General features: G+C 42.9%; 1 protein-coding gene across 1 annotated transcript in view; it reads left to right on the forward strand.

The window, feature by feature from the left end:
• The window catches only part of jarid2b (jumonji and AT-rich interaction domain containing 2b), a 98,512-nt gene that overhangs the window by 34,118 nt on the left and 38,023 nt on the right, over positions 1-26,371 (forward strand). Inside the window, exons 2-3 of the mRNA XM_072370528.1 lie at positions 11,194-11,320; positions 20,592-20,718. Coding sequence (XP_072226629.1) covers positions 11,194-11,320; positions 20,592-20,718 — 254 coding nt within the window. The remainder of the gene's footprint in view (positions 1-11,193; positions 11,321-20,591; positions 20,719-26,371) is intronic.

The following is a 26,371-nucleotide window of genomic DNA, read 5'->3' on the forward strand; positions in this document are numbered from 1 at the left end:
GTTTACTGTGACTCCAGTTGTTCTCAATTACTGCCAGCATCTGTGGGTTTGGGACTGTAGTGGAGGACTGTTTAGTGTTTGTGTGTGTGTACACTTTCTGAAGATGAATGACAAGCGCACGGTGGGAAGTTTAAGACAAGTTTTGAACTAATGAGTGAACGTCGCAGCCCTTCACATTTCCTGCTGCTCAACTTTTGGCTCTTCAGTACTGAAACACCACAGTGATACACAGAGGCAGCGGAGCAAGAAGTGTTAACTTTCGACCTTTCTGCACGACCCATTTCTGTGCAACACTGCTGATGTTCGTTCCCCTTCGTGCAGCGCAGACCTGGAGCCAGAGTTCTACGTTTTGTGTTTCAGAGTAACTTGTCACCCAAAGGATGTTTGTAACTTGCTCACATTCCGCTCGTTCCTTTATTTTATAGAATGATGAAACGGGAGACTACAGCGCGTTTGTTTCTGAAGTATTTCCGACCTTGTCGAACCGTTCATGTGTTCGTGTGCCCTCGTTTGCGTGGGAACTTGGATTCAGATTGCATTTGAGGGTAAAGGCTTATGTTTCCAACCAACATGTTTCTCTCAGCTTTTTGTTTTGTTTGTTTTTTTTGAGGTGGTTTAGATCAAATTTAAGTTTGTTCTGGCTAAAAAGAATAAGCAGCGGGGTAGGTAGCCATGCCAGGCCTTTCAACAGATTCTGACACACGTGCAGACATCCGTGTTGGAAGAAGCTGCTAGAAGATGGAGCAGATATGCACCTCGGTCATTTCTGGATGTGTGTATATGTACACGGCAGTTCACAGGACGATCCAGACAAGTGCTTGTGTACTATGAGCTTTTAAGTCCTTCAGAGGCAGTCTTGTGTGTACAGTGCTGTGTTGAGATGTGCTTGTTAGGGAGATTGTCAGCCAGAGAGAGACTTGACCTTACATGGTTGTATAAGCTACTCTGTTGTTGCTGTCCAACAGGCCCAGTTACACCAGTAGAAAATTGGGTCTGTTTGCATTGAACAGCAGTCCTAATGCATGTTGATTTTTATTTCTTATAGTGTTGCAGGCATATGATGTGAGGAAGTTGGATCAAGTGAAAAGTAGCTGCTTACAAAAACTTTGAGGGGGGGATGCAGCCTGAGCGCCTGACCTGCTGTGAGCTTTTAGGTTATCCTGAAAATGTTGCAGCATTGGGATCCTCTGCCCTGTCTGGCTTGTTGATGGGGGGGGCATCCACCACGGCAAGCTGCCACATGAGGTTTGCAGATGAAACTTTGCACACGTGCCCTGGGCGTGAGTGTATACAAAGTCAGACTAGCCCTTAAGTGACTTAAGCACAAGCGTGGACATGTATCAGGGCCAACCGAGTGCAACTCAGGACATGCACACTCAGAGCACTGCTTCAGTGCCAGCCTGGCGAGTTGCATCCCACCTGCCCCCCACCAGCAGTCTGCCAACAGTTGGGTTAATATTGCTACCAGCTGCAGAGGGGGTGATGCCAAACATTGCCAAGCGGCACCAGGCCCAGAGTGGCCACACAGACTTGACTTGTTGTCTGCTCTCTTTTCTCTCCTGTCCTCTATTCTCTTTAATATTTAGTAATAAAATTTCACTTTGTGTGAGCGCGTCTGCCGTGAATGCACAGCCCATTGTAGGGCTGCCATCTATTTCAGTGAACAGCAGTGGCCAGAAGAAAGGCAGTGTGCGGTGCTGAAATGTAGGCTTGTCCTTACACTCCTCTCCTGGCAGATTCTTTTGTTTTTCCTTTTTGCCCTGTAATCTTTCTTGTGTGTTGTGTAAAACCACACAATGCATCTTTATGATAGAGATGTGACGCTACTCTGTTGTCCAAGCCGCTAAGTCAGTAAACGAAGTGCTAATTGATGCCTCTGTGAAAGTGGAGGTTAATGTCTTTGCATCAGGATGCTGGAAAAAAAGGTTTCAAGGTGAACATCACTCCGAGACTTGTTAAGGAATCGGTGCGCACGCACGCTTTGATCAACACCTGCCATCTGCTCTCCTGTGAGACTTGGCAAATAAGGTGATTAAATCACAAGATATTAAATTATTATCCAAAATACAAAGCGTAAAATAAGCTTGCCTCACTGTGGAAACACAGAATAGGCCTCACCTAAGTGAACAGCAGGTGAATTGCTACAATGCAAGCTACAAAAAACGTGTATGTGTAAGATTATAAGATGTATAACTTAAATTTGAGTATGGCCCGCCTGGCCAAAGCTGCTACTACTAGAGTGCTGGACTTAATCAACTCACACCAACACATACCTCCTTCTGAGTGTTTCTAACGGTGAGATTAGACTTCTGCGTTTGTCGAATTTAAGAACGGATGCAAGTAGAATTGAAATATTCCTCGCAACATGTTGGGAGTCTCTATAGGAAGCAAGAAATGCTTGTGAAGTGGCTTCTTTTTTCTCTCACTTGCACTCATTTGGGACCATCCAGCTCGTTACTTTTTTCGTTAGCTCTGTACTTGTGTGGGCAAGTGGTAGCCTTTTTTTTTCACATGCTCAACATCTTTTCAGTGTCTTGGTTGTGTAAAGGGGGATTAATGACTTTCTAGCAAAGCAGCTTGTCTGAGCTTGTGCAGATTTAAAAAAACATTTTTTTTTATTTATTTCATTAAATGAGGCTAAAGCCTCGGGCTACGAGTTGTAGTAGTTGTTGTTATTGGTGTGTAAGTGTACCCTTGTGTGACGGTGCTTGTGTGCCTCTTCCTCGCTGATTGTTTACAGCCTAACCGTACCGGGATCCAGATGTAACTGCGCGGTCCTGACTGTGTCTGGTCCAAGGCTAGCATGGAGACTTTGTTGAAGTCTACCTCAGGTGTTTTCCCCACACAAGCCTGCTTCCATACCCATGATTTCTTCCCTAAGTATCAGACAGATGATTCACAAACTGACCAGAGGTCTGTGGTTTTCTGTATATATTCATACAAGTCTGCAGGCTGTTCCTGACAGACCAGGCACGAGGCTAATGAGGTTACTCCATTTCCTCTTCTGGCCTTCCTGTCCCCTCCTGTTTGTGTGTGGGGGAAGGCTTTAGCTCTTTGGCATGATACACATTGTGTCTTCCATATGCGTCGGAACACATTTTCTCACTACGCCACAGCATGCATTTCACTTGTTTTGTGTCTGATGATGAGATGGATTCGACTGGAATGAAAGCATGAGCCTTTTTAATTGAACCTAATGCTAAAATGTGTCAGGGCCCACAATTAAAGGCCAAACCTGGCAAGCTGTCAACCTGAGAAGTTGAAGCCTGTATGATGGTAATAAGATAATACTTGTCATGTTTTTCACGCTTTAATCAACAGGTTTTATCATCCACAACACCCCCATAAGGATTCCATTTTCTTCCCGATCTGTCACACAAGATTCAATTTTACTTATTGAGATTTGTTTTTTAGGCCCTACAGCAAATGTGTGACTGTGTTTGGAAGGAGAGAAAATGGTTAGAAAGATCTGGATGAGATGTATGTGTTATTTGACATTACCTCTATGACACAAACTCATCTTCTATTACATAGCCTTTACTCTTTTATATACCATCGCACCTTATTAATACCCTTAAGCATGAATGATTGAAATTTGACAGTAATCTTAGTAAATAAATGTCCTGTCAGGAATACCTTTAGAAGGTGAAGGAGTTTCCTAATCTCCAAAGACACACGGCACCTGCTGTCAGCTACCCTGCAGAGCACGTTTCTTCAGCTGTAGGAATTCAGATAAACTCTAAATTTCTTGGACCTCTACAAAACTGAACCGAGTCAGTTTGTTGCGTGGATGCGAGAGGGTTGGAAATGCAGTCTGTTCAGTGGGTTCAGCAGCTGCTTCTTCTAAGATCCCCTGAGAGAAGCAGGGAGATGATGAATGACACCATGTTTGAGAGTGGCGTCCATCAAATCTTACAGCCCCTGTGACCACAGCAAGTGCGTTTTTGATTGTGTGTGCAGTGTATGAAACCGAGTCAAACCTCTGGGTAGCGGCTTGTAGCCAGAGTGAAAACAGGACTGTGACAGGGCTGTAGGGTAGGTGTGTTGAATGTGGTTGTTTATGACTGAGCAGGAGACTTTTGTTATGCAACTTGTCAGATAAGAAAAGACACGCATACACGCATTTTATTGCAGCTTTATTGCAGCTTTATTGCGTATTTCAACATACAGCTCCACCGTGAGGCCTTTATTTCACTCTCCTGTAAGACCAGACGTGGCTCGGCTCTCTCAACCTGCCAAATGTACCTTCGTAGTTTGAGGAATTTTCCTCCGCTGTGCCCTAAAAACCATGGCAACAACACTGTGAAACTCAGACACCACTGAAAACCCGATGCCACACGATTACTTTAACATTTCACTTTATGAGACACTTAAAATTCCCGGGGCAACAATTCTACAATGCTTTCTTGGCTGTGTGGCACCAAATGAACAGGAAACAGTTGCTTTGAGCCCAGCATTTTGTGATAATGCTCCTCTGGTGATGTGTGGCATGTACTGAGACTTGAAGAAACAATAAACGCCCGCTATATTCTGTTAGATCATTTGTATACGCGCTCTCTGTGTTCTATCCTGAGCCGAGGTCCAGAACTAAACCAAGTAAAGGGGACAATTTTCCGTCGGGAACACCAGCTACACTGTCGGACCTTGTCATGTTTTTCTTTTTCTCTTTGCCGACACAGCATTTTAAATCTGCGTTCGGTCTGTCGGTGAAAGAGATCATTCTGATTGGCTGTCTGGCGCTTCTGGAGAATCCATGAGTTCAGTAGCCTAGTGAGGTTTCTCCTTATTTTCCTTTTCTTCCACAAAATGCCACTCCTGCAACAAAATTCTCACTAACAAAGACCTTTCACGTGAGCAAATGACAAAGGTGTGACGATAAACATACAGTTTTGTAACGGGTTGTTGAATACTATAAATGGAATACTTTCCCTTCTGTGCTGGATAGGTGCAGCCTCTCGCGTTGTCATGTAACTGTACGTCCTCGGTTGCAGTTGGACATGGCCTTTGTGGTGTGTTTGAGTGCAGTTTATTTGCCTGGGCACTTACAACGCCAGGAGGCTCAGCAGGAGGCCATTTCATCAAGGCTTGTTCACGACTACTGCTTGGTGTATTGAAGCCTTTTAAAAGCAGTTTGACCTCTGGTCGCCTTGTGACAAAGCCACAGTTTTTCCGGATGAAGCTGTTGTAACTAGCGCAGGCCTGTTTGAGGACAACATAACCTCGTCTGTTATCTGTAGATAGAAATGACAGATATCCCCTAATTCTGCAACTTCGAACAAACTTAGAGGATGTATCCATGAATGCGTGTGCAAACGCAGGCAGCTGAATTGTTGAACTCTGAGAAAGGTGGTTCTGTTGCATATGCTTGAGAAGGTTATGTTAAACTGCATTCAAATGGTGGTTTAAATTTTTACTCTACTGCAGGAAGTACCTTTTTGTCTTTGAAGCTCTCCTCTCCTGCAGGCGGAAAAGCTCTGAAGCTGTTGGGGCTATCCAAGTGCAACTGGTTTTAAAGGGAAGGCCCCGTAGCTGCATGCATTCCAATGCAGTGAGCTTGTGGTGTAATGAGGCGATTATATAGGGCCTCTTGTCCCCAGCAACCCCAAAAAACCTTGTTCTATTCGTCTTTTCTCTGAGCTCCGAGCTGAGCTGAGCATCCGGTCTACTTGAAGCCATATGAGACAAGGGGACCAGGATGTAGTTAGGACTGGAATGTAAATTTTGGGAGTCAACGTGCGTGTTGTAGAGGAAGTTGGCCTAGTTTTAGAAACTATCTCAGATGTTTGCACGTCTTGCTGATGTAAGGTCAGGGCTAGGGTGCTTAATGGAAACTGCTGCCATTATTTACACACATGCTGTGCGTTTCCAAATATCTATCACTTCCTAATTAATAATTTTCTCTACAAAAAGGAAAAGTCTGCATAGATGGTCTCATTTGCATGTTTATTTTTCACTTGCAGGACCCTCTAATATTGCGGCAGGAATAATTTGGGCCTTTTGCAGCGCTGTGAAGATTCCCATTAACACTTTGCACATGTTTTTGTGTCTCCACAAGGCCATAATTTGGATGTTATAGATATTTTTAATCTGCAATTTTGGTCATGACCTTAAAATGGATACAGTAATGTACTTGAAAATTAAGCAGTTATTATCTTGGTCATCTGCTCCTCTTGTGAACTCTGAGCAGTCATGTCTTTACAGCCAGTCATATGGGACCCATGTGTCTGTGAAACGGTACAAAAGATCAAGATGTGAGGAAGACGGCTACTAGTAGTGGGAACGGGAGTGTAATGGCTACTGGATGTAATAACCCTGGCTTTGTTAAAATAACATTTCTGCTCCATCGATCCATCCATCCCTCTATCTCTCGGTCCTTCTTCCAAGAGGAAATGTGTGTTAGAATAACAGATTTTGGTGCAGTTTTGTAGAGCAGATCGCAGCTGGCGCATGGCCCACATTCCTCTTCTGTGACGTCTGCACAGTCGGCAGCAACGCAGCACTATTTTTGGAACAGCTAGTGTGTGCACATTTATACACACACACACATACATTCTGTATGCAGCATGCACACTGGATTGATATGCAGATGTGCACATGTTTAAATCTTCTCACTGATTGAAGCTACGATGACCTGTTTTAACAGTTAAATGACGAGTAATGACTGCAAACTTATGTGAAAATAGGAATCTGCACTGCTGGTAAGTCATAGGTTTCTATCTCTGTTGTAGAATAAACCCCTATGACACCGTGGTCGATGTTGGTGTGACTTTGTCATACTTTCACACAAAGGCCAAGAGCAGAGCACGTATGGGCTTTGTGATGCTCTTAAAGGCACAGTGTGCGTTTGTTGCAGAATGCTGTAATAAGCTTTTTTTGAATAAGTATTTCAAGTAATACTGGACTGTATTGCTTAGAATGTTTGCTAATGGGAATTTTGGGCAGAGGTCTTCCATGGTATTGTTGTCAAATTAATTCACCGTCGAATAATATTCTAGTATTTAATCGTGGTCTCTTAGGATATAGCACCCATTAATCTCCACTGGGATACACGAGTGGTCGGATTTGATTTTGATGCCAGTAATGAGATTTTTATTCTTTCCAAGTTTTCAATAGACATCCTGCAGCTGTCAATCCTTTATCTTATACCACATCCACAGTATCTTTTCAGCATCTATTGTTGCACACAGCAAATGAAATTCCCTTGTTTCTTCAGCAACCAGCAGGATTATTGGGTCTGTATGTCTGTCTTCCAGAGAGGCTCATTCAAGCCAGGCTCGGGTTATGAAGCGGAACTGCCACCACTTTTCATCCAGAATGATGAGCATATGCATATGCATCTGGAGATTTAATCCTGCTCAGGCTCTGAGGTCTTATCAGGGGCGCACTCCAGACAGCTTTTTAACATTCTCCTAATTCTGCTCGTCGTGTTCGCCGCCATCGCTCTATTGCGGGCAAGAAGTGTTCAGGGTGTATAATTACAGGATCTTTTTAAGCACAATCTTCGTGTAGTCTTGAACGGGGAAAAAATTAGTGACATTGCAGGAGAGGAAGAGATGTAATGATCATAAATTGCACAGTAACTCAATAGATGCTTCGGTGGTGTCTGTGTGCGTTTGTTTCATTGTTGCAGGATGGATTACCTGTCAACTCTGCAGAGTTGGGGGTAAAGTGTTGCTGGGTGACAGTAGGTGTACTACGTTCCCGAGGCATCTCTTGATTGTTCGCACACACACACACACACAGTCGCGCACACACAGGTGCACTCAAAAGATCCCTGTGCTCATTAGTGGAATTCCACTCGCCTGGTGGGAGCTGGTTTTGGTGTAAATGTGTGTGTCGGTGCCAGGTAGCTTTGTGTGTGAAATTTGTCTGTGTATAACAATATCTGGCAATACCTCAGATGAGCAGAAACACACACACACACACACACACACACACACACACACTTACACATGCACAACAACATTTGATTTAGATGCCGAGATGTTACTCACGTTAGTATATTGCTCATTTGAATTGATGTTTTGCTTCCTCTGCCACACCCAACTCGCCCTCTGGCAGGCAGAAATTTTTCAAATGATTACTTCTGACCCTTACTTCAAGATTTGACACTCTTTTTTTTTTGTTTAAAACTCAAGAGAATAAAGAATTGGTTAGTGTGCTGTTGAGCTGTGCTGGTGGGATCCCATTTAATTGATCATCTGAGGTTATGTAGAAGTGTTTTGGGGAACAACAGCTGCTACGGTTGCCGTGACTTTTTTTTTTTCCCTGATGAGAAATCTGTGAGCGACCACAACCACCCCCCCCCCCCCCACCCCCCCTTTTTTTTTTTTTTCTCCGTCCTCTCCTTGTTACTCTGTGTACACAGTGCAGGAAATACCCCCCTCCCACCCTCTCCCTCTGCTCCAACGACTGAGGGGAAACCACAGAGAACGTGAGAGAAAAAGAAATGCAGACATAAAATTTAAAGCCAGTTTTTTGGAGAGGAGACGGTTTCTCCCCTCGGTTGAGCTGTGTGTTGTGTTTGTGTGTGTTAGCTGTCAGCTCCCTGAGAATGTTTGCAACCATGAGATCTACTGTCATTGCTGTGTGTGTCGGTGTACGTTTGGCCTTGTGCCACAATGTGAGGAAAAGAGTGCTAGTGAGCTGTCTAGGTAATTGGTGCTTACCTGGCAGGCTTTTGCACACACACACACACAAAGAATGGATTAGATGACATTAACTACAGGAGGAAATAGCATAATTGAATACTTGCGCTACCTCTCTCGCTGGTGAGTGTGTGTACATGCGTGCTCACGTGTGACAGTGTAATGAGGGACTGCACGTTCCACACAAAACATACCCTATTCACCTTTGTCAGAGGCTGCAAAGCATCAGTGCACTGAGTGCTTTGGCTGCTTCTGTGTGTGTGTGTGCATGGGTACTGTATGCAGCAGAGATGGCTGCCACCCATCAGCTCCATCATGCGCAGACACGCATATTTGAACCCCCCCACCCAACCTCTGCTGAGGTCCTATCCTCTAAGGACCTCGATCAGACACGGAAAATCTTATTTTTTATCTGATGGAGTCAAAAAAACAAAAAAAACAATATAAAAAATAATAAATAAATCTTCAGTCTTGTCAGTATTGTCAAAAAATGTCATGAGCTCGTGAATGTTTAATCTGTTCTCAGGTACTTCAAATGAAAAGCCAAATACAGGAAGATATAAGTAATTATTTGCTTGTAAGCCTTCACTAGCTTTTAATGGACCCAGTAAGAAGACAGTTTTTTTTTTACTTACTATCATACGCTACAGAGTGGGTAATGAGGCAGTGAATCTGACCTTTAACCTAAATCACGGCGAATAGTCTATCAGCTTTTTTTTTTTCTCTCGAGTAAAGTTTTGACACCAAAATCATTCAGAAATGTCACGGAGGTGTCAGACATAGACATATTTGTGCACATCCTGTTGTGATGCTGCTATTATTAGCAGCAGGTTGTCTGCACTGATCAGAGCACGGATTTATTTATTTTTTTCTTTCTTCTTAAATCCATCATAACATCTCAAGCTTACACGTTTGCGTGTGCATTTCAGCGGCACTGAAAGAAAGATGTTTGAGCAACAGTCATTTCAGTGGCATTGTAGTCTTTGGCTGCGGGAGAATGCATAATATTATGATAAGATTAGGTTTCAATGTTTCACACACACACACACACACACACACACTCAGAGATGCACAACCTCCCAATGTCACAGTTTCAGCATCGCCTCAACCTTTTTGTTTTCCATTACTGTGGCCAATATCTTTATTACAACAGCGACAACACATCTTCCAGTTCCATTTTCTTTTCAGATGGAAATCTTTAGTATACCTAACCACAGCTAACGTCTTTTTGATTCCCACCAGCTTCCTAGCTGAGCCAACTCAAGTGATTTAAGTCAAACTGAATGATGTTTTATTTTATTTTTTGATATACATCTGCCTCCTGCGTAAAGTTTGATTTAGACAAAAGTTAATGTGCTTGAAGAGTATATATTCTATCGCTTTATTTACTGTTCTTTTGTTGAGATAAAGTTTAGAGATTTTTTTTTCTCAGATTTACTGTAACAGCTCAAATCCAAACAGTGCTGTTAGAATAGTTTGCTGATAAGCTGTTAAATCTTAATATGAGCAATAGAGGGTTTTAATAAGATCCAAGCCATTTGTAATTAATTTGATATAAAAATGGCTGAGATGCTTTTAAATGTTCTGCCATAACGTTTTAATGGAAACTGATTGCAATGACAGTGACGGCCATGCCTTGGAAAAGGATGTGCTGTGTGTGTGACTCTGTGACCTCTCTGACAATAACCTCTTTTGTCTCAGTTTCGCTTGGAGAGATTAGCAGCACATGAACTCACAGCATCCCATGATGCTTTCTGCATTTGCTTCCTACATATTCAACACTATAACGCGCCACCATGGCATTGTGGGGATATGCAAGCTCTTAATGCGTTGTCATGCAAATTATTTGCCCTGCATCAAACGGCAAGCTAATGCTATGTTATGCTAATGTTGCTTCATGATATAGTGAGAGGAGGAGAACAGTATGTAAAGGGGGTTTCCCCATTCATTTAAAAAAGAAAAAAAAACTGCATGGATTTATAGAACAGATCTCTTAATGACAGCTTTCTGTTTTCCCATATTCGATTGCTGTTTTTGGAAGACAAATTCACGATGTAAATTCCACATTCAGCCGCAGCCTGGCTGTAGCTATTGTCGGCTGCTTATCTTGTTGTAAACAAATATTTTTCCAGGCTCATTATAGATTCCAAAGTAGATAAAAGGTAGAGAGAAAGTGTGCCTTTCTTGGCAGAAAACTGAACGTTTACAGGCAGTATTGTTTTGCTTTGGATGTCCCAACTGGCCAGCGAGCGTTTCCTGACCTTGACCTGAGGTCACGGTTTCACTGCAGCGCATTTGTCTGGCAACAGAAACGAAGAAAAAGTCTCAGAAATAAACAACTGTACAACTTGTGGAGAGACCCCCCCACTCCCTATACTAAATGTTTCTTTTTTTCCTGCTATAATGGTGTGACAATTCTCTCCCCACGGGGCACAAAAGCAATGACAATGTGTGTTTCTAAAAATGAAAAAGAAGATATTTACTGTGTTTGATCCCTTTTAACCATTTATACTGACTCAGTTTCTTCTTTGTCTGTTTTTCACAGGATGACAGTGATGGGATCCCGTGGTCGGAGGAGCGGGTGATGCGAAAGGTGCTTTACCTCTCTCTGAAGGAGTTTAGGACAGCACAGAAACGGCAGCTTGATGGTGACGGAACCACAAACTCCAGTGGTGAGCTTAAAAGCATGTCTCTCTCTTTTGCTGTATTGTAGTTTTATGTATTCTTTTTTAAAGCATTTTGTTCATGGTGGACACGATGAATATCTCGGGATTGCCAGACAAACGTTCAAAGAGGTTGAGAGGCATTCGGCTCATTAACAGTTTCCAGGGAGGGTTACGAACAGGCGCAAACCAAAACCTCTTGGATAGAGCTGCAGCCAGTCAAACCTGCAGGGGAAGCAGCAGGCTTGACCCATGCTTATTTGTAGGTAGTGTTTTAGGGCTTCCTCTGTTGGTTATGACTCACACGATGATTTTAGCCAGAATCTTAAGCCTCTTGTAACATTTCTCATCTGGCAGCACTGAGCTTAACCGTGTTGTTTCCAGACTAATTGGTAGGAACATCAGATAAATAAGTTTGAAGGTTTTTATTCATACAAGATTGATACGATACAAGATCCTCTTGTTTTGGTGACTTAAATTAAAGCTAATTGACCTTGTATCGGATTAGATTAAATAAATAATATGTGTTAATTAACTTTTGATACGAATTGTGAGCTTTCATTGTCTGCCATATGCAATGATATCAAAGTAAAGCCAAAGGTTGTTTTTTTTTTTTGCTTTTGGAGCTAGTTAAGTATTTTTGATTGGACATCGGATGTTGGCTCCACACAACAGGGCAGAGGAAGGTGTCGGCTGTCTTGAAAACAGGTTAAAAAAAAGCTCAATCAATCATTCTTGTTTCTTTTTGTCCACCACTTTTTGCCGACACTTGCAGGGCCTCCAAGAGAGATGTCACCGCAACGGCAGCGGCGACAATTGGTGTATTCACCAGGGTGTTGCATTCCCATCAATACTGTGCCAAGCTTGAGCTGATGAGCTTGAAATCCATGACTACTGCAGTCAATTAAAACGGGACTGAAGCCCGATCAAAACACTTTCCCTTCGAAAAAGCAGAATAAAATAGTACATATTAATCCAGCGGAATTCCCAATGAAGCTGCTTCCAGTCACATGTTTTTCTGTTTCTGTTGTCAGACAACCAAATGTGATTGAATATCATCCTGTTAAGATTAGATTTAAAGCTTTTCCAGGATTTAACTCTGGTTGGTGGTCCAGTCAATTGGCCCAGTTGAGCTGTAACTATTGCTCAGTTAAATTGTGAATGTAAATGTGTTTTTCTCCTGTTTTTTGAGGAAAAAAAAAAAAAAAGATTGTTTAAGCAGACTCCGATGAGGTTTTCCACAGCTCCTAAAACAGAACGTGTGTCTAAGTACTGTTAATCCATTTACACTCGCCCAGGGGTCAATACCCGTTGCAGCATGTGCTCATAGGAACTTCAACGAGAATTAATATTGGAAATCGCTTCCTCTGACAGAAATCCAATCCCAGTTAGAAGCTTTCTACTGTAAAAGTTGAGGCATTTTGTGGGTTTTGGTGTTTAAACTTAAAACAATACAAAAAGAGTGAGGGCACAGGCAGCTGAACAGCTTGTTTTGAGCCAAGCAGCCACCATGTCTAAGTTTGACACTGGTGCTCCCGCACAAATAAAAGCCCTCAGTCAGCCAGCAGCGGAGATTTGAACTTCACACGTGCCTCAGAAGCTATTCTCAGTTGACGATAACACAAGCCAGACACAGAAAGAAATGAACCAGGAGGAGCCATCCAGTTCAGCAGACGTGGGGGACAGGAGGGAAGTCTCTTTTGAAATCCAGCTTTTATATCCAGCGTTCTTTTCCTTCCCCATTTCTGTCAGGTTTTCTTTATTATGCTTTTTATTTTTTTTTCCACACCTTAATTTATTCACTGTATGCCAGTGCGGAGTGCCCCCTCCTCTCCTTTTGGCTGGTGCATCTCTGTGTGTCTGTCTGGCTTCTCATAGCTGCCACTCCAGCGCTCCTCGGGGCCTTTTAAGCCGCTGCGGGTAGCTGACCTTATCGCCTGAATAAAAATGACTCATTAGAAAGCGTCGGCGGCCCGTCGCACCAGGGGTAACGACAGCAGCCCACGATGACACAAAAGGGAGCCGGGCTGAATAGACGGGCCCTGCTGTTTTAGAGCACCATGGGTTACCGAGGCTTTGGACGCTGCATGAGCGGCACAGTTTCCTATCTAGCATAGACATTGTGGTGAAACTGTCAGCCATTTTGGAGGATCATGCTCAGCGTGCACTACATCCTGAATGGGCAGCCCCTGCTGTTTTAGAGGACTGTGGGTTAGAGACTCTGGGCTTATGTTGGGGCCAGACATGTGCCACACTTTTTTGTTTGGAACAGCCATTTTGGAGATTCAGGCTGTGCTTGGAATATATATGATTGTAAGTCTTATTGTAGAGGTGGAAAAGACGATGAATTAGAGATAGATTTCATATATAAAGACCTTGCTTAAAGGAAACTTGATAGGCAGTAAATTGATGAGAAGTGGTAAGACTGCATCATTGTCTAAACAAAAGCGGTAAACATTTTCTGGTTTCAGTTTCTGAGATGTAAAAATCGATAGTTTTTTTTCTGCTTGAATCTGCAATGAATATATTTGGACTGCTTGGATTTTAATCAATGTTCATATTCTAGAAGGTTTCCCTCTTTGTTGTTGACACCCCCCCCCCTCTCTATTTATTTATTTATATATATATATATATATATATATATATATATATATATATATATAGACTGAACATCTATATAAGCACTTCTCTTTAAAAAAGGGGAAAAAAAGGAAAATCTCTTCAAATAAAAACATAGTCAAGAGCGAGCCAAACCAACTCATTCTTCTACTTTGTGTTTTATGGCAGCCCAACCGCTAAATAAAACATTGGCTTTTTACATCTCTGATGATTGTTGATATGTATAACTTACAGTACAGTCTCACTCTAATCTGATCCCATAAGAAAGCATTGTCAGAACCCCTTGCCTCACACTGCAACTCTCTGGGCTCCGTTTTGCATATCTTTTACACGTGCAGGGCCGCGAACGACTGCATTTCAAGCCAAACCATGATCGTTTTCTAACTCTAACCAACTATTTTTGGAGTCCAAGCCAAACAGCAAGTGAAAAGGAAACAGTTCTCTTTACAGGGGACTCATGACAGACTCTAAGGCTAAACTATGTGGAAAAAACAAGTTTAACTTTAACTTGTCTTTATGACAAAAGTGGAAACTTGTTTCCTGATAAGGTGCCAACGCATTTGCTCCTTGTGTCAAGTATTGTTTGCGGCCAGTTCTTTCCCCGCAGAGCTTTAGAAACATTGGGATTATCATATCTGGTGTTTTGCAGACCCTTTACTGCTGTGATGCACCAGCTCTTACGTGCATACTACTACCTACTAAAGACTTGGTTAAAGTCCCAGGTTTAGTCCCTGGTCACACATAGGTTTCTAAGCATCTTTAAGGAGTCTTTAAGTACACTTGTGTCTTTTATGGAGGACTTGCAGTACCAGGCTCAAAAATGGGACAAATCTAACTTGACACACCAACATTTAAGAATCCAGTTACAAAAAACTATTGCTATTCATTTATTTGCTGGGATGAATGTAAAATCTGACGTGAGCCTCCCTGCTTCATTACGTGTCTGCCATTTTGAGAACTAGGGGTTTTGGGTTATATCTAGGTCTAAGCCACTGTAAAGCATCTTCTTCCTCCCTATAAGGCATCTGTCTGTCCATCTCTCTGTCTCCACAGACCTCCGTCCACCCCCTCCTCCTCCTCCTTCTCGGTCACTGTGTGGCAGCAGTGGCTTTGGTTTCTGTTTTAGAGGGGGTGTGGCTGCCTGTCAGTTAGCTGTATGTGTCAGACTGTCTTCCCACCCACCCACCCAGCCTTCTCCCTGTCCATAACCAGCAATCATGCCATCTCCCCAGCCTCTTTACCTTTGGCTGTTGGCAGCCGTGTATCTCCATTGCACTCCCTGCCTCTCGTGCTCCCTCCTGCATTATTTAACAAATGACATTATGCCCTTCTGCAACCCGTCTTCTCCTCATTCACCCAAGCATACTTCGCGCAGCCACATTCCTCCTCTCCTTTTCGCTTCCACATCTCCCTTCAACCGTTTGTCCTTCCGTCAGTCTCTCCCTCGATGCAGGGTTTCATTACACATCAATAGGACTCTGGTTTCTGCCTCCTCCGCAAGCTCCTGTCTCCTCTCCCCCTACTGCCGCTCAGTCTCCTCGATTGGATATCTCCAAACCCTCAATCCCCTTTTCTCCCTCCTGCTTCCTTCATCTGTCTTCATCTTTTTCTCACCATCTCCCTCTTTTCTGTTTTGTCCTTCTCGTCCTCTGCACATCCATCTTAACTATCTTCACTGTCACGCAACCGGTCCCTCCCTCTTTCTCCATTCTTCCTCCATCACCACCCTCCCTTCGTTTCCCTCTGTCCTGTTTCCCACTCTTCCTCTCTTGTTCTCTGACTGGCTGAAGCTTTATCTCTGTAGCTATGTCCCCACCTCACCATCTCCCTCTGCTGTATTCTTCTACTGACTGTCTCTCCTCCAATATTTTCCTTTTCGCCCTCTCCATTTTCCTGAGTGCTATTGATGGAGGAGTTGGCTGTTGGCCAAATACCAGTGGGGGCTGAAGAGAGGGCTCCTTGTTTGCCATTTTCTCTGTCTGTCCCCTTTCTTTTTTTTCTTGTTGGTCTGCACATCTCAGGACTTGCTATTCTTGGTGTTTTTAGACACATCATGCCCTTTCCTTCATCACTCAGTCTGCTGTCACTCTGCTGTCTGTCTGTATTTCCCATGCTGCCAGCAGCTTGCATGACCAGAGTGGCAGCTAAAACACTGTGAGGGACCTCTGTTCTCTGTCTGGTGATGGTATCACTGGACAGAGCTGGACAGAAGAAGGTATACCAGCCCAGAGAGAAAGTTTTTAAAAGGCTAGATAGTAATGGATGACTTAAAAGAATCAAAGTAGACTAAAGAGGGAGAGTTTAACTATCAAATCATGTCAGGGTAAGAGATTGCATCTGTTCTGTCCTTACATGCTCTTTCTCCATAACAACTCAGGCCCTTGCAGGATCCCATCTATGCCTTTGATCCTTTAGATTTATAGCCCTGAACTTGCACAAAGCAGATGCCATGTTTCAGAACGGCACATTGTTGAATGCTTTTGTTCCAGCTCGTGGTAAAGTGTCACGCTGTGCTGTGAGGTCCCATTTTGGGAGGAAGAGCAATATATTCTGGGCCATTTCAGATAATCTCGCCAGGCAGTAAATTTAAGTATGTTCCTCTACTTTGAAAAATGTCTGGGAATGTATACTACGAGGGGTTTTCCTAGAATGAAATTACCCATTGTGTGTTTTTATTTTGTCATGCTGTTTTAATTGCATACGAGCAGGGAGGAATACTTGGGCAAAGGGCAGGATATAGAATTTTAGAGGTTTAGTTTTCGAGAGAGAGAGAGAGAGAAAAGGGAGATTCCAGTATATTTGAATATTAACTGTACAGAATACACATAATGAGAAAAAATTACTCGCGTGTCTTTGATCCTTACAGGACACCTGATGCATAAAATCATGACTTCTTCAGCATCTAAAAGTTACTGTATTTAGTCATTCAAATTTCAGAGTTCTTTTTTGCGTTAATGTGCCTCATGACTTGCCAAGCCTGCTTAACAGGCGGTCTCCAGTAATTCTGACTTTTTACTCACATGGGAACTCGGTGATGAGCGTAGTTGTCAGCGGCTCGAGAGAAATGCTATCTTTCACTTCTTCAGAGGATTCTGTTTTCCACAATATCTCTTTGCCATCTGTGGTCTGTGTGTGAGGGGGACGGAAAGTTGTTGCAGATGCACGCATTAAGATATTATAGTGAACATTCGCTGTTCTTTTTAAGTCACTGGGCTCGAGTGCTGCGACAACATGCTTAGGTGTGGGACTGTTTAGTGGGGGAGGAAATCCGTAGAGTTCGACAATTAGTCTTTAATCGTTAGGACTGTCTTTCAGGTTGTTCTGAAAAGCAAATCAGATGCAACATCTGCTCAACATGTAAGGAACTGTTTTGTGTTGGCTGCATTCAAAGCCTGTGTTTAATTCTCTGCCGATGAAGAATGCTGCAATACTGCAATAAAGAACCTATAAGGCCCCTGATTATTATCTTTTCAATAGCATGAGTGCCCCGCTTTAGTTCTACTTATCACTGTAGCTCACACTAATAGGCTCCTCTGTGCCCTGTGACATGCCACGCTATGCCTTGTACCTCTGTTCACTACCTCCTGCTCTCTTGAGACATTGAGGTGAACGTAGCACAGCGATGGGCTTAGTTAAGCATGCCTAAATCTGATTAGATCCCACCCCCATAGGAGCAGCTATAAGGATGGCACACTGGCGTGGTGTATTCGCAGCTCCAGGAGTTTGAGCGGAGGATCCAAGGCTCTCTGCAGCACCTGCCCATTCCCAGCCTCTGCTCTCTCAAGTTTCCCAGTTCTGCCCCTCAGGTGGGCACTCATGTGCAACCAGCATATGTCAAACAACTCTTTGGAGGAATGGAGGAGATGGATAGATGGAGGGCGGGTGGGGGAAAGAAGAAGGGAGGCTGGTGAAATGGGCCTCTGCTTGTTTGTTAGCGTTCTCTGGGGACGCCATGCGTCAGTCATTTTCTGAGCACAATTAAAGTTAATGAGCTGTTCTGTTCACTCTGTGGCGCGAGTCTCGCTGGCAAAATGTTGTCCAGAAGTTGAGATGGGACCATGTGCCTGATCACTTAGATTTCTGAACCAGATTTCTTTTGGTGGTTACATATTTAAGAGCCCATGTTATGCTTTTTGGGTTTTCCCTTTCAGTCAGTTTGTGTTTGTGTAGCTTTTCATCCTTGTTAAATCTCATCAATGTTTCAGAAAAATTAAGTCTATGAGAAAGAGAGGTATTCTTCCACAGAGAGGAGTGTTCATGAACTGCATGCAAACCCTCACTGGATTTCAGGCTTTCTTTTAATCTGGGATTTAATGGCATCGTCATGAAGTTGATTTACAGCACACTATATCAGCCCAGTTGCTTATACAGCACATTTTCTCACACAAAGAATGAGGATCTGCTTTATACCACCACCACTGCTCTGCTAATTTAGGCTAATCAAGAAAAACTTGGTGTTTTGGGAGGCTTGGCTTAAAAATGTTTTTTTTCTTTGGCCAAATCGTGTGGTTTGTGAACAGTCAATAATAAAAGCAAAGTTTTGTACTTATAACTAAGAAGAGTATGGGCACTTTGAGACCTAAAATGTATTTAGCATTTGAAATGGAAATGTTTATCATTTGCGAAAGTGAAGGATTTTTTTTTTTTGATTTTCTTTTCTTTAGATAAATGTAGCTCAAATTAATTCCGCGTTGCCTTTCTCATGCCTTTGCTCGCAAGGAGGAACTTCAAAAGCCTTTTAGTGAAACTGGTTCATTGAATGTAAGCCTTTCGTGCAAACGAAGACGTTGTAAGGCAGTGATTCACCTGTGGCCTATAGACTTGGCGGCTCTTCAGTACCAACATAAAGCATTGCCAGAAATGCAATAGCCTTACTCATCACACCGGTTCCTGTTAACTCACCGACCGCAAGGATGTTTCTGATGACTGTACCTGCATTCAGGTACTGACTTGCCCTGCGTGTGTTAAGCAAACCCACCAGTGTTTATATAATGATAACGTGTGCCCCCGTGTGTGTGTGAGAAAGTGTGTGCGCTCTCATTTAGCCTAAAGTGCAGATATAAATCTATTAAATCACGTGTTTCTGGAGTGGGTAAAAATAGATTTTAATCAATATATCATCCCGCGTCCTGCATTGTCATTTGATCTTACTTCTCCCCGGACTTGTTCAACAGTAGCAACACTAACGGAATATCACTCAAATTGCCACTCATCCTAACTTGTGCCTCACTGTTGTAATTCTCTCAATTCATCATCTTTTGATACCTGTTATTAGGGGTGTGCAAAACAGGGCGAGTGACACATTTGTCATCACTCAGATGGAATTTGTTGGGTGCACTGGGAAGAACTTGTGACCGAGAGTGTGACATCCTTGAGGGAAAAGTGTTGGTGAATGAAAGTTTATGATTGCAAAGCTCTTGGTTAAACGAACCCTCGGAGCCTGTGAATCATCACCAGTCTCTGCTAACTGAATCTGACTGATTTGATAACCTGCCATGTTAAAGTTCAAGCAGGCACAAATACTTGTCAAAACAGGCAGAAAGAGCTTAAATGTGATGAACTGATATGTCGTATGTCTTATTGCTGCATTCCTCCTCTGCTCATCCAAACCTTAAACTTCCAGCTCTGTGAAACTGCACTTGAGTTTAAGAGAGCGGCGGCTTTTGAATACATGTTACTGCTCCTGTGTCTCCGTTCTGCAGCTCCTTTTATTATTATCTTTTTAATGATCCCAAATGCTTACAACTTCCCCAGTTGTTCCCCCAAAATGTTTGCCCAATGACACACAATATTGTGGAGTCAGACAGGCTTTAATGACTGACACGATCTAAGAATTACAACTACTGCCTGTGAGGAAATACAGCCTTGTGATATCTGATTAATTCAGTTGTCTCCATTAATTACCATTGACTTCCACTTCACTCTTTGACCTAATTTGAATTCTCAGTGCCCGTTGTTGCTTTTGATTTAAGAATCTGTCTGGGGCCTTGTTTTGTTTGTGTGAGTTGGTTGCTAAATATTTAATCGGGGCTCTCTCGATTGGGCTCATTGAGAATGTCAAGTCCAGCAGTAGCTGTCCATTTCTCAGACTGCCTCTGGCTTGTTTTTAAAAAAGGGAAGAAAAAAAAAAGTCTTTGTCTGTGGGCACATATCACATATGTCAGCAGAACAACAACGGCAGCATTTGGCAAGGGAAAATGTGGACGGGGAAACGAATAAGTAGCTTTTCCTTCTCTCAAAAAGTGCGATGGCATTACAATAACTGTATGTACGTTTGTAATTTCAGATTTGCTCGTATTTTCGCATTGACTGCAATCGTGTTTGCCTTCTGTCTGTTTTGACATGTTATGATTAGTATATCCTCTCTCCTTGTTCATCCACTTTACTTTTTCTCTACTCTGCACTGTCAGATAAAGCAGATCTACCATAATCGTTTCGAATAATCTTCATTCCTCTTCATTATATCTAATCAAAGACAAAACGAAGAGTTTTATTAACACTGACTCACAAAAATATTGTTTATTCCCTACAGGCTCAACATTAAGCTCCAGGAATCGTTAGAAGCTTGTCAGATATCTAGAGTTGGAGGGTTTCAGTTAAGTAGTCTGTAAACATATTGTGGCGGCCAGACTGTAACTATTTTTATGTGTTGTGTTTTCAGGTTCCCTAGCCAATGGGCAGCTGAATGGCTCGGGGTCAAAGGGCAGCCACAAAGAAGATGGGTCTTTGCGCTCTCAGGGTATCCATGGGAGCAATGAGTACGGCGAGGACGGTCCTGCAAAAAAGAGGTGTGTGTGTGTGTGTGTGTATACAGTTCCCATAGCTGTTTCTGTCTCATTGGGTCATAAAGAGCTTTACAGAGCCCTGCATCTTGTTTTAGTGCAGAGCTGTCGCCCTGTTGGTGTCTGTAAATATGAATTTGTAACAAACATTGCTGCTGCCGATACTGTGAGGATGATGGGAAATTTTGCGCACATGATATAAATTGCAGTTGTGGCTCGGTAATGATGACTTTTCTAAACTCCGAGGCCTCGTGAGTTGCCACAGGATGCCACTCACTCTCAAGTTCTCACACACAAACACACACACACGGTGTATCTTCCTCTTTCTCACAACTGCTCCGTCTTCCTGTAATTTATTCGCCCCGTCTCCCCGTAACTCCCGTATATCCCCTGTTACAACATCCCCGGCAAAATCAATTCAAATTGTTGCAGAGCAACAACATTTATTGCACTGATTTATAAACCGAACGCATGCACTCACTTTGTCATATTTTGCCTCTTTCTCCTGAGACCTGCTCCTTCCTTCTCTTTCTCCACTGGGGTTTGACAGTAAAATCCTGCTAGTTTTTTTGCCTGATATGCGAGTCAACACAGAGGTGTAAATAGTACAAACATTTATAGATGGCAGCACTCCCAATCTTTTTAATGCAAATGAAATTTCAATCACTGATAATTACCTACTTAAAAGACCGTTGCCGAGCATTTCCAAATGAATCGTTTAAGAGCTGGAGTTGTTGCAGAGTACAAAAAGCTGTCGGTTTCCAGCCGCATTATTTTATTCTCTCTTTTCTAATGGATTTGTGCGATGTCTGAATTACTCAAACTGATTTTGTCTGGGAAAAATGGTCATTTGTTTGAGAGATTGTTACAAAACAATGCTCTCTTTGACAGACAGTGTTGGAAAATGATTCGAACCATCTTTGGAAAACGATAGGCTTTTAATGTATTCGGCTCGTAGACGGTCACAAGCTGGAAATCACGACTGAGAGTAAATCAAGCTCTGCTGAGTGTACAGCAAATTCAAAATGGCCGGTGAGTCTCAAAGTTTGTGTTTCCTCTCCATCACATCCACACTCCGATAACACAGCACACGCAATGAATGATTTCCCTTCATCGTCTTATTTCAGAGCTTTTTCAAAGGGTTTTCCGTATTTTTTTTACTCTCAGGCAGACGGCTGCTGTTGGTGGCAGGTGTGCGTGAGCGTTGACGCACGCCAGCTTGGTTTGGTGTGTGGTTTTGTTCTGCCGCTGGTCCCTCGCACGCATTGACAGGGCATCCAAACATCAGTGTAAAGCTAGAGGCGGAGTCTGACAGGAAGGAGGGGGCGGGGGACTGCAGCAGATGTCCTTCTGTAATGAGCAGCCCATACAGGCTCTATTCACTGTGTGTCAAGCACCTGCCCGAGTCCTCCTAGCTGTCATTTGATACTGTAGTCTCACTCACAATCTCAGCATGGTCATTACAAGCTTCCGTGTACCTGGTTTTGAAACAGGTGTCAAAAGGAACAGGTGATATTAAAGATTTCATGGGGCCGTGACGGAAACTCGAATGAAAAATCTTCTTTTTTTCTTTGGCTTTAGAATTTATAGAAATGATATGGCTTTGACTTTTGAATAAAAGTGTTGAAAGAAAGATAGAACACGTTTTTCTTTGTTTAGTTTTTTTTCCTGCTAGTGGCCGTGAAAATCTACCAAGAGGCTGAATTGCACAATAAGAGAATTGTGGTGTGCGGTGCCTGATTGACAGCAGCAACAGAAAGGGTTGTACTGAAGTGATAGTGCGGTCTAAATGACAGTAGAGGACAAATACTCTTCTATTTACCAGATAAAGAAGTAAAGCACTGAAGGAATGACATGAAACAAAGACGTTCGCATTTTATTTTCTCTTTCCCCGATGGCCTGTAGCGCCCTGTGTGGAGTTCAGTTGCAGGCCGGCCTGCTTGGTGGATTTTATTACTTCACTGCACACAAGCACATTCAATCGGTAAGACTGAGTGGACAAAGGTTCTCCATCTGATGTTGATCAGATGGAAAGGCTAACCAGTGACTGGCAGTGCCTCGTGCTCTTTTAAAATCTGTGTGTATTGACGTGTGTGCGCTTCATGTGTGACGGATGAGTCCAGTTCCTTGGCTTCAGTGGGCTGTACGGCTCCATAACGGGACGATGCCAGGAGATTTCACACCTGGCACTGGCCACAACCGAAAAGGGGGGGAGCTGTGGTGGGACTGCATCCATTTTTGAGTGAAAAAGAAAAAAAGTTAGCGAGGACAGGGTGCAGGAATCGAGTCTAGGCGGAGAGAAAATCTCTGGGTGGGGCAGCACGGAGTCAGAAACAGAAGGGCAGGTGCGGGCGATTTTTGGCAGGAAGCGGCCCCATTTAGAAGTCTTTGAGATCAACTCTGTGTTTGTCTTCCCATGCTCCTGAGATTGGTTTAAAGACTGGCATCTCATCCCCTCAGACATGCCAGCTCATTGTAGCCTTCTCTTACCATCAAGCCCATATTCTCTTAATGGGCTCCCCCTGCCAAGCTTTGGCCCTGGACACCCACTCTCAGATCCACAAGCTAACACATGGTTTACTGACCTAGTTACAGTCCAGCTCTTCTGTTCTTCTCCCATATTTGAATTAGAAATGCCCCTCTGTTTGTTTACCTGTTACTATTTCCAAAAAACGAGCCCGTTTTTATTCAAAAGTTGTTTTTTTGGGTGGTGGGGGCTCTTAAAGAGTTCCTTCTCCAACAAGCTGTCACAGTTCTCAAACTTATTCAGCATCTCTTAAATGAAATGAGTCGTTCAGGGATACACTGTGTTATTTTTATTTTTACCAAACTGTAAAAAAAAAAAGGACTTCTCTAGTATTTCCTTTTAAGCGATAACATTTTTTTGGGTTGTATATTTATTCATAATGTAGTGTAAGGTTTGACCTTGTGAGGTAGCTGCATTCTTAAGTGATTTGCAAAGCCCCATTCAGTCGGTAAGCCAGCTTGCCAAGCAGGTTTTAGGTGAATGCTGACAACCGACAGAGGCGGCCTCCGTACCATTCAGCTTCTCGCTTCATTAATCTGATTAAAGTCTGCTTCTCATGCAATGTGATTCATGATTCATCCAGGTGTTTTTTTTAAATAGCCTGTCAGTTGTGCAGCAGATCACATTGTAAGGTCTTAAACACATCTGATGCCATCAATCGAGTTTTTGAGTCCTGGATGAAACCAGAAATGAAAGAATAAGACCGTCTCACTGCAGCTCAGCTGATTAAAAGATGTTTTCACCGCGTTGCCCCCCAGCAGCGTTGCTCTGTGTGAAAGCGATGCAAACTTTTGAGGCACTGCAAAAGCGTGGGTAGAGTGCGATTGTGTGGATCACAAGTTGAGTGCCCCTCTCAGACTTCTTAACTTTATTTCTCCGTTTTCTCGCTCTTTTTTTTTCCTCCTCTTCTTTTCTTCTTCTTTTTCCCCTCGCTCTTCACTGAACCCCACTTTTGGCTCTCTTTGAATCTGTTCTCTCTGTTGTCTGAGCCAAGACACACACTCAGCTGCTGCTGCTTGTTTTGTTTCGACTTAATGAATGCCAAGTGTGTACACACACACACACACACACACACAGACAGACAAAGGCGCACACACTTGTCTAGCATAACCAATGACTCTTGTCAGTGATGCATAATCACCGTTTCCATTTATGAGGGATGCGCGTGCAGCCGTGCACTCACACACACACACTGCGAGTGCATTTTAGAGCCATTAAGGGCCTTAATGTGTGTATTGATTTGTTTTAGATGGTATTCCGAGGAAAAAGTACATGCAGCACAACACCTTGCTGTATGACCAACAGCTAATGGAACAATGAATACCAAGTGTACAGCTGATGTAAACAAACCCAAAGATGGCTAATATATGTGTTTTACAATTATTCAGTGGCTGCTGTAACCACACCACATACACACAGATAGACATGTGAGGAAAAGTGGACGGCAAACTCGACTATTAGTCAGTTGGAATAGTACCCTTGGTGTTTCTGGCAAATGTTGGCTCCATTTATGTTTTGAAATCCTTGAAAAACCTGAAACACCAGTAAATATTGTCTCTGCTCACCACACTTGAGTTTTATTTAAAACTTTTTGTTTTTCCAGCTCTTTTTTTTTTTTTCTTACCCTGCCTGTGACTCACACCGAGTGTCACAGGCCGCTTTTCAAAATCTCCCAAAAAACTCATTGTCGTTGCCGCGCTTCCTTGCCAGCGAAATGATGGGTTAAAGAAGTTTTAATACAGCCACCACTGTGCACACTGTCACTCAGCACACACACTCGCTCACATAATCCTTGTTGAACACAAATGTGATTATACCGTCGATGAAGCCTATTAAAAGGGGTCTGTGTGGTGTTCCTGGCTGCGTTCCTTTAGTCTAAAATAATTTTCTGAGCTGTGACTACATCTGCTGTAAGCCAAAATTCGTATTATAGTAGCATGTAGAAAAGTTTATGGGTTTAAAAGAAACCAATTTCTTTTGAAACCAATTTCTGACACACCAGTTTTTTCTGATTTTTTTCTGATAGGAAACAGTCATCTTAGCTGGCAACCTTTACAACTCCTCTCTATATTTTTCGTATCCTTTTTCCTGTGTTACTACTCCCGAAACCTCACAAATCCACTCAGGCCCTCAGAAGGTCTACATGTGGGACTCGGTCAAAATTAGAGAGACTGCTAAACACGAACAGCATCTCTGATATTTATTGACCTGACAACCTGGCAGTGGTTAGCCACTCCCACGGGTGATTTAAGATGGACTGTGAGGTCAGAGGTCACAGGGCTTTGGGTTCAGCATGTGTTGTCAAGGGTTTAGGGGGTGGGGGGAGTTGGAAAATAGCCTTGTGCAGTGGACCTTGTAGAAGTTACATTCACATGTTTAATGTTCTTGACCATGAGGAAAAACGACGCAAAGCAAAAAGTACTTGTTTGACTTTTCAATCTTTCTTGGAGACATCGGGTCGAACCTCTGTTGATGCATTTTCAAAGTGGTTGTTTTAGACCCATTTATCACAAGTGCAGCACCGCTGATACATTAGCATGTTTAAAGTGACAACGAGGACAATGGGTGACTTCCAACTGACCTAATATAACATTTATATATTCACAGAGATCGGCTTAGCTTAATCTATTGTCAAGATGTCTTTTCTCTTCACATCTGCCTATCACGCTATCTCCCCTCTCATCCTTTTGCTCCCCCAAAAACGGAGGAGTGGGAGGGGGATCAAGGTTATAGTTAAATATACACACAGGACTAGCTTTATCATTTATCTGAGAAGAACGTCAGTCTTTTTCGACCTGTTTGAAGCATATAGGTTCCAACGCACAGGATGGAACACACACTCTTCTAAGTATCACTCTGATACTTTTATCTTGTTGTTGGTGCAGAACGGTAGAACAGAAAAGACAAAGCGCTGCTGTGTACATCACTGTTATGACAGAGTGTCCTACTACTATTTGTAATTTGTTTGGGGGTAAATATAGAGGATGATTTGTGAAGCATTTGTCCTCATGGTAGCCTTGACTCGCTGACTAATGATTGTTTATTTTTGTTTCGTGTGCGCATGCTCCGTATATATGTGACCGGGGTCTATGCTGTTTGCATATGTGACAGTCAAAGGGTCGACAGGTTATT

This window comes from Leuresthes tenuis, unplaced genomic scaffold (assembly GCF_036924035.1).
Source record: "Leuresthes tenuis unplaced genomic scaffold, fLeuTen1.0.hap1 SCAF_18, whole genome shotgun sequence".
Taxonomy (NCBI): Eukaryota; Metazoa; Chordata; class Actinopteri; order Atheriniformes; family Atherinopsidae; genus Leuresthes; species Leuresthes tenuis.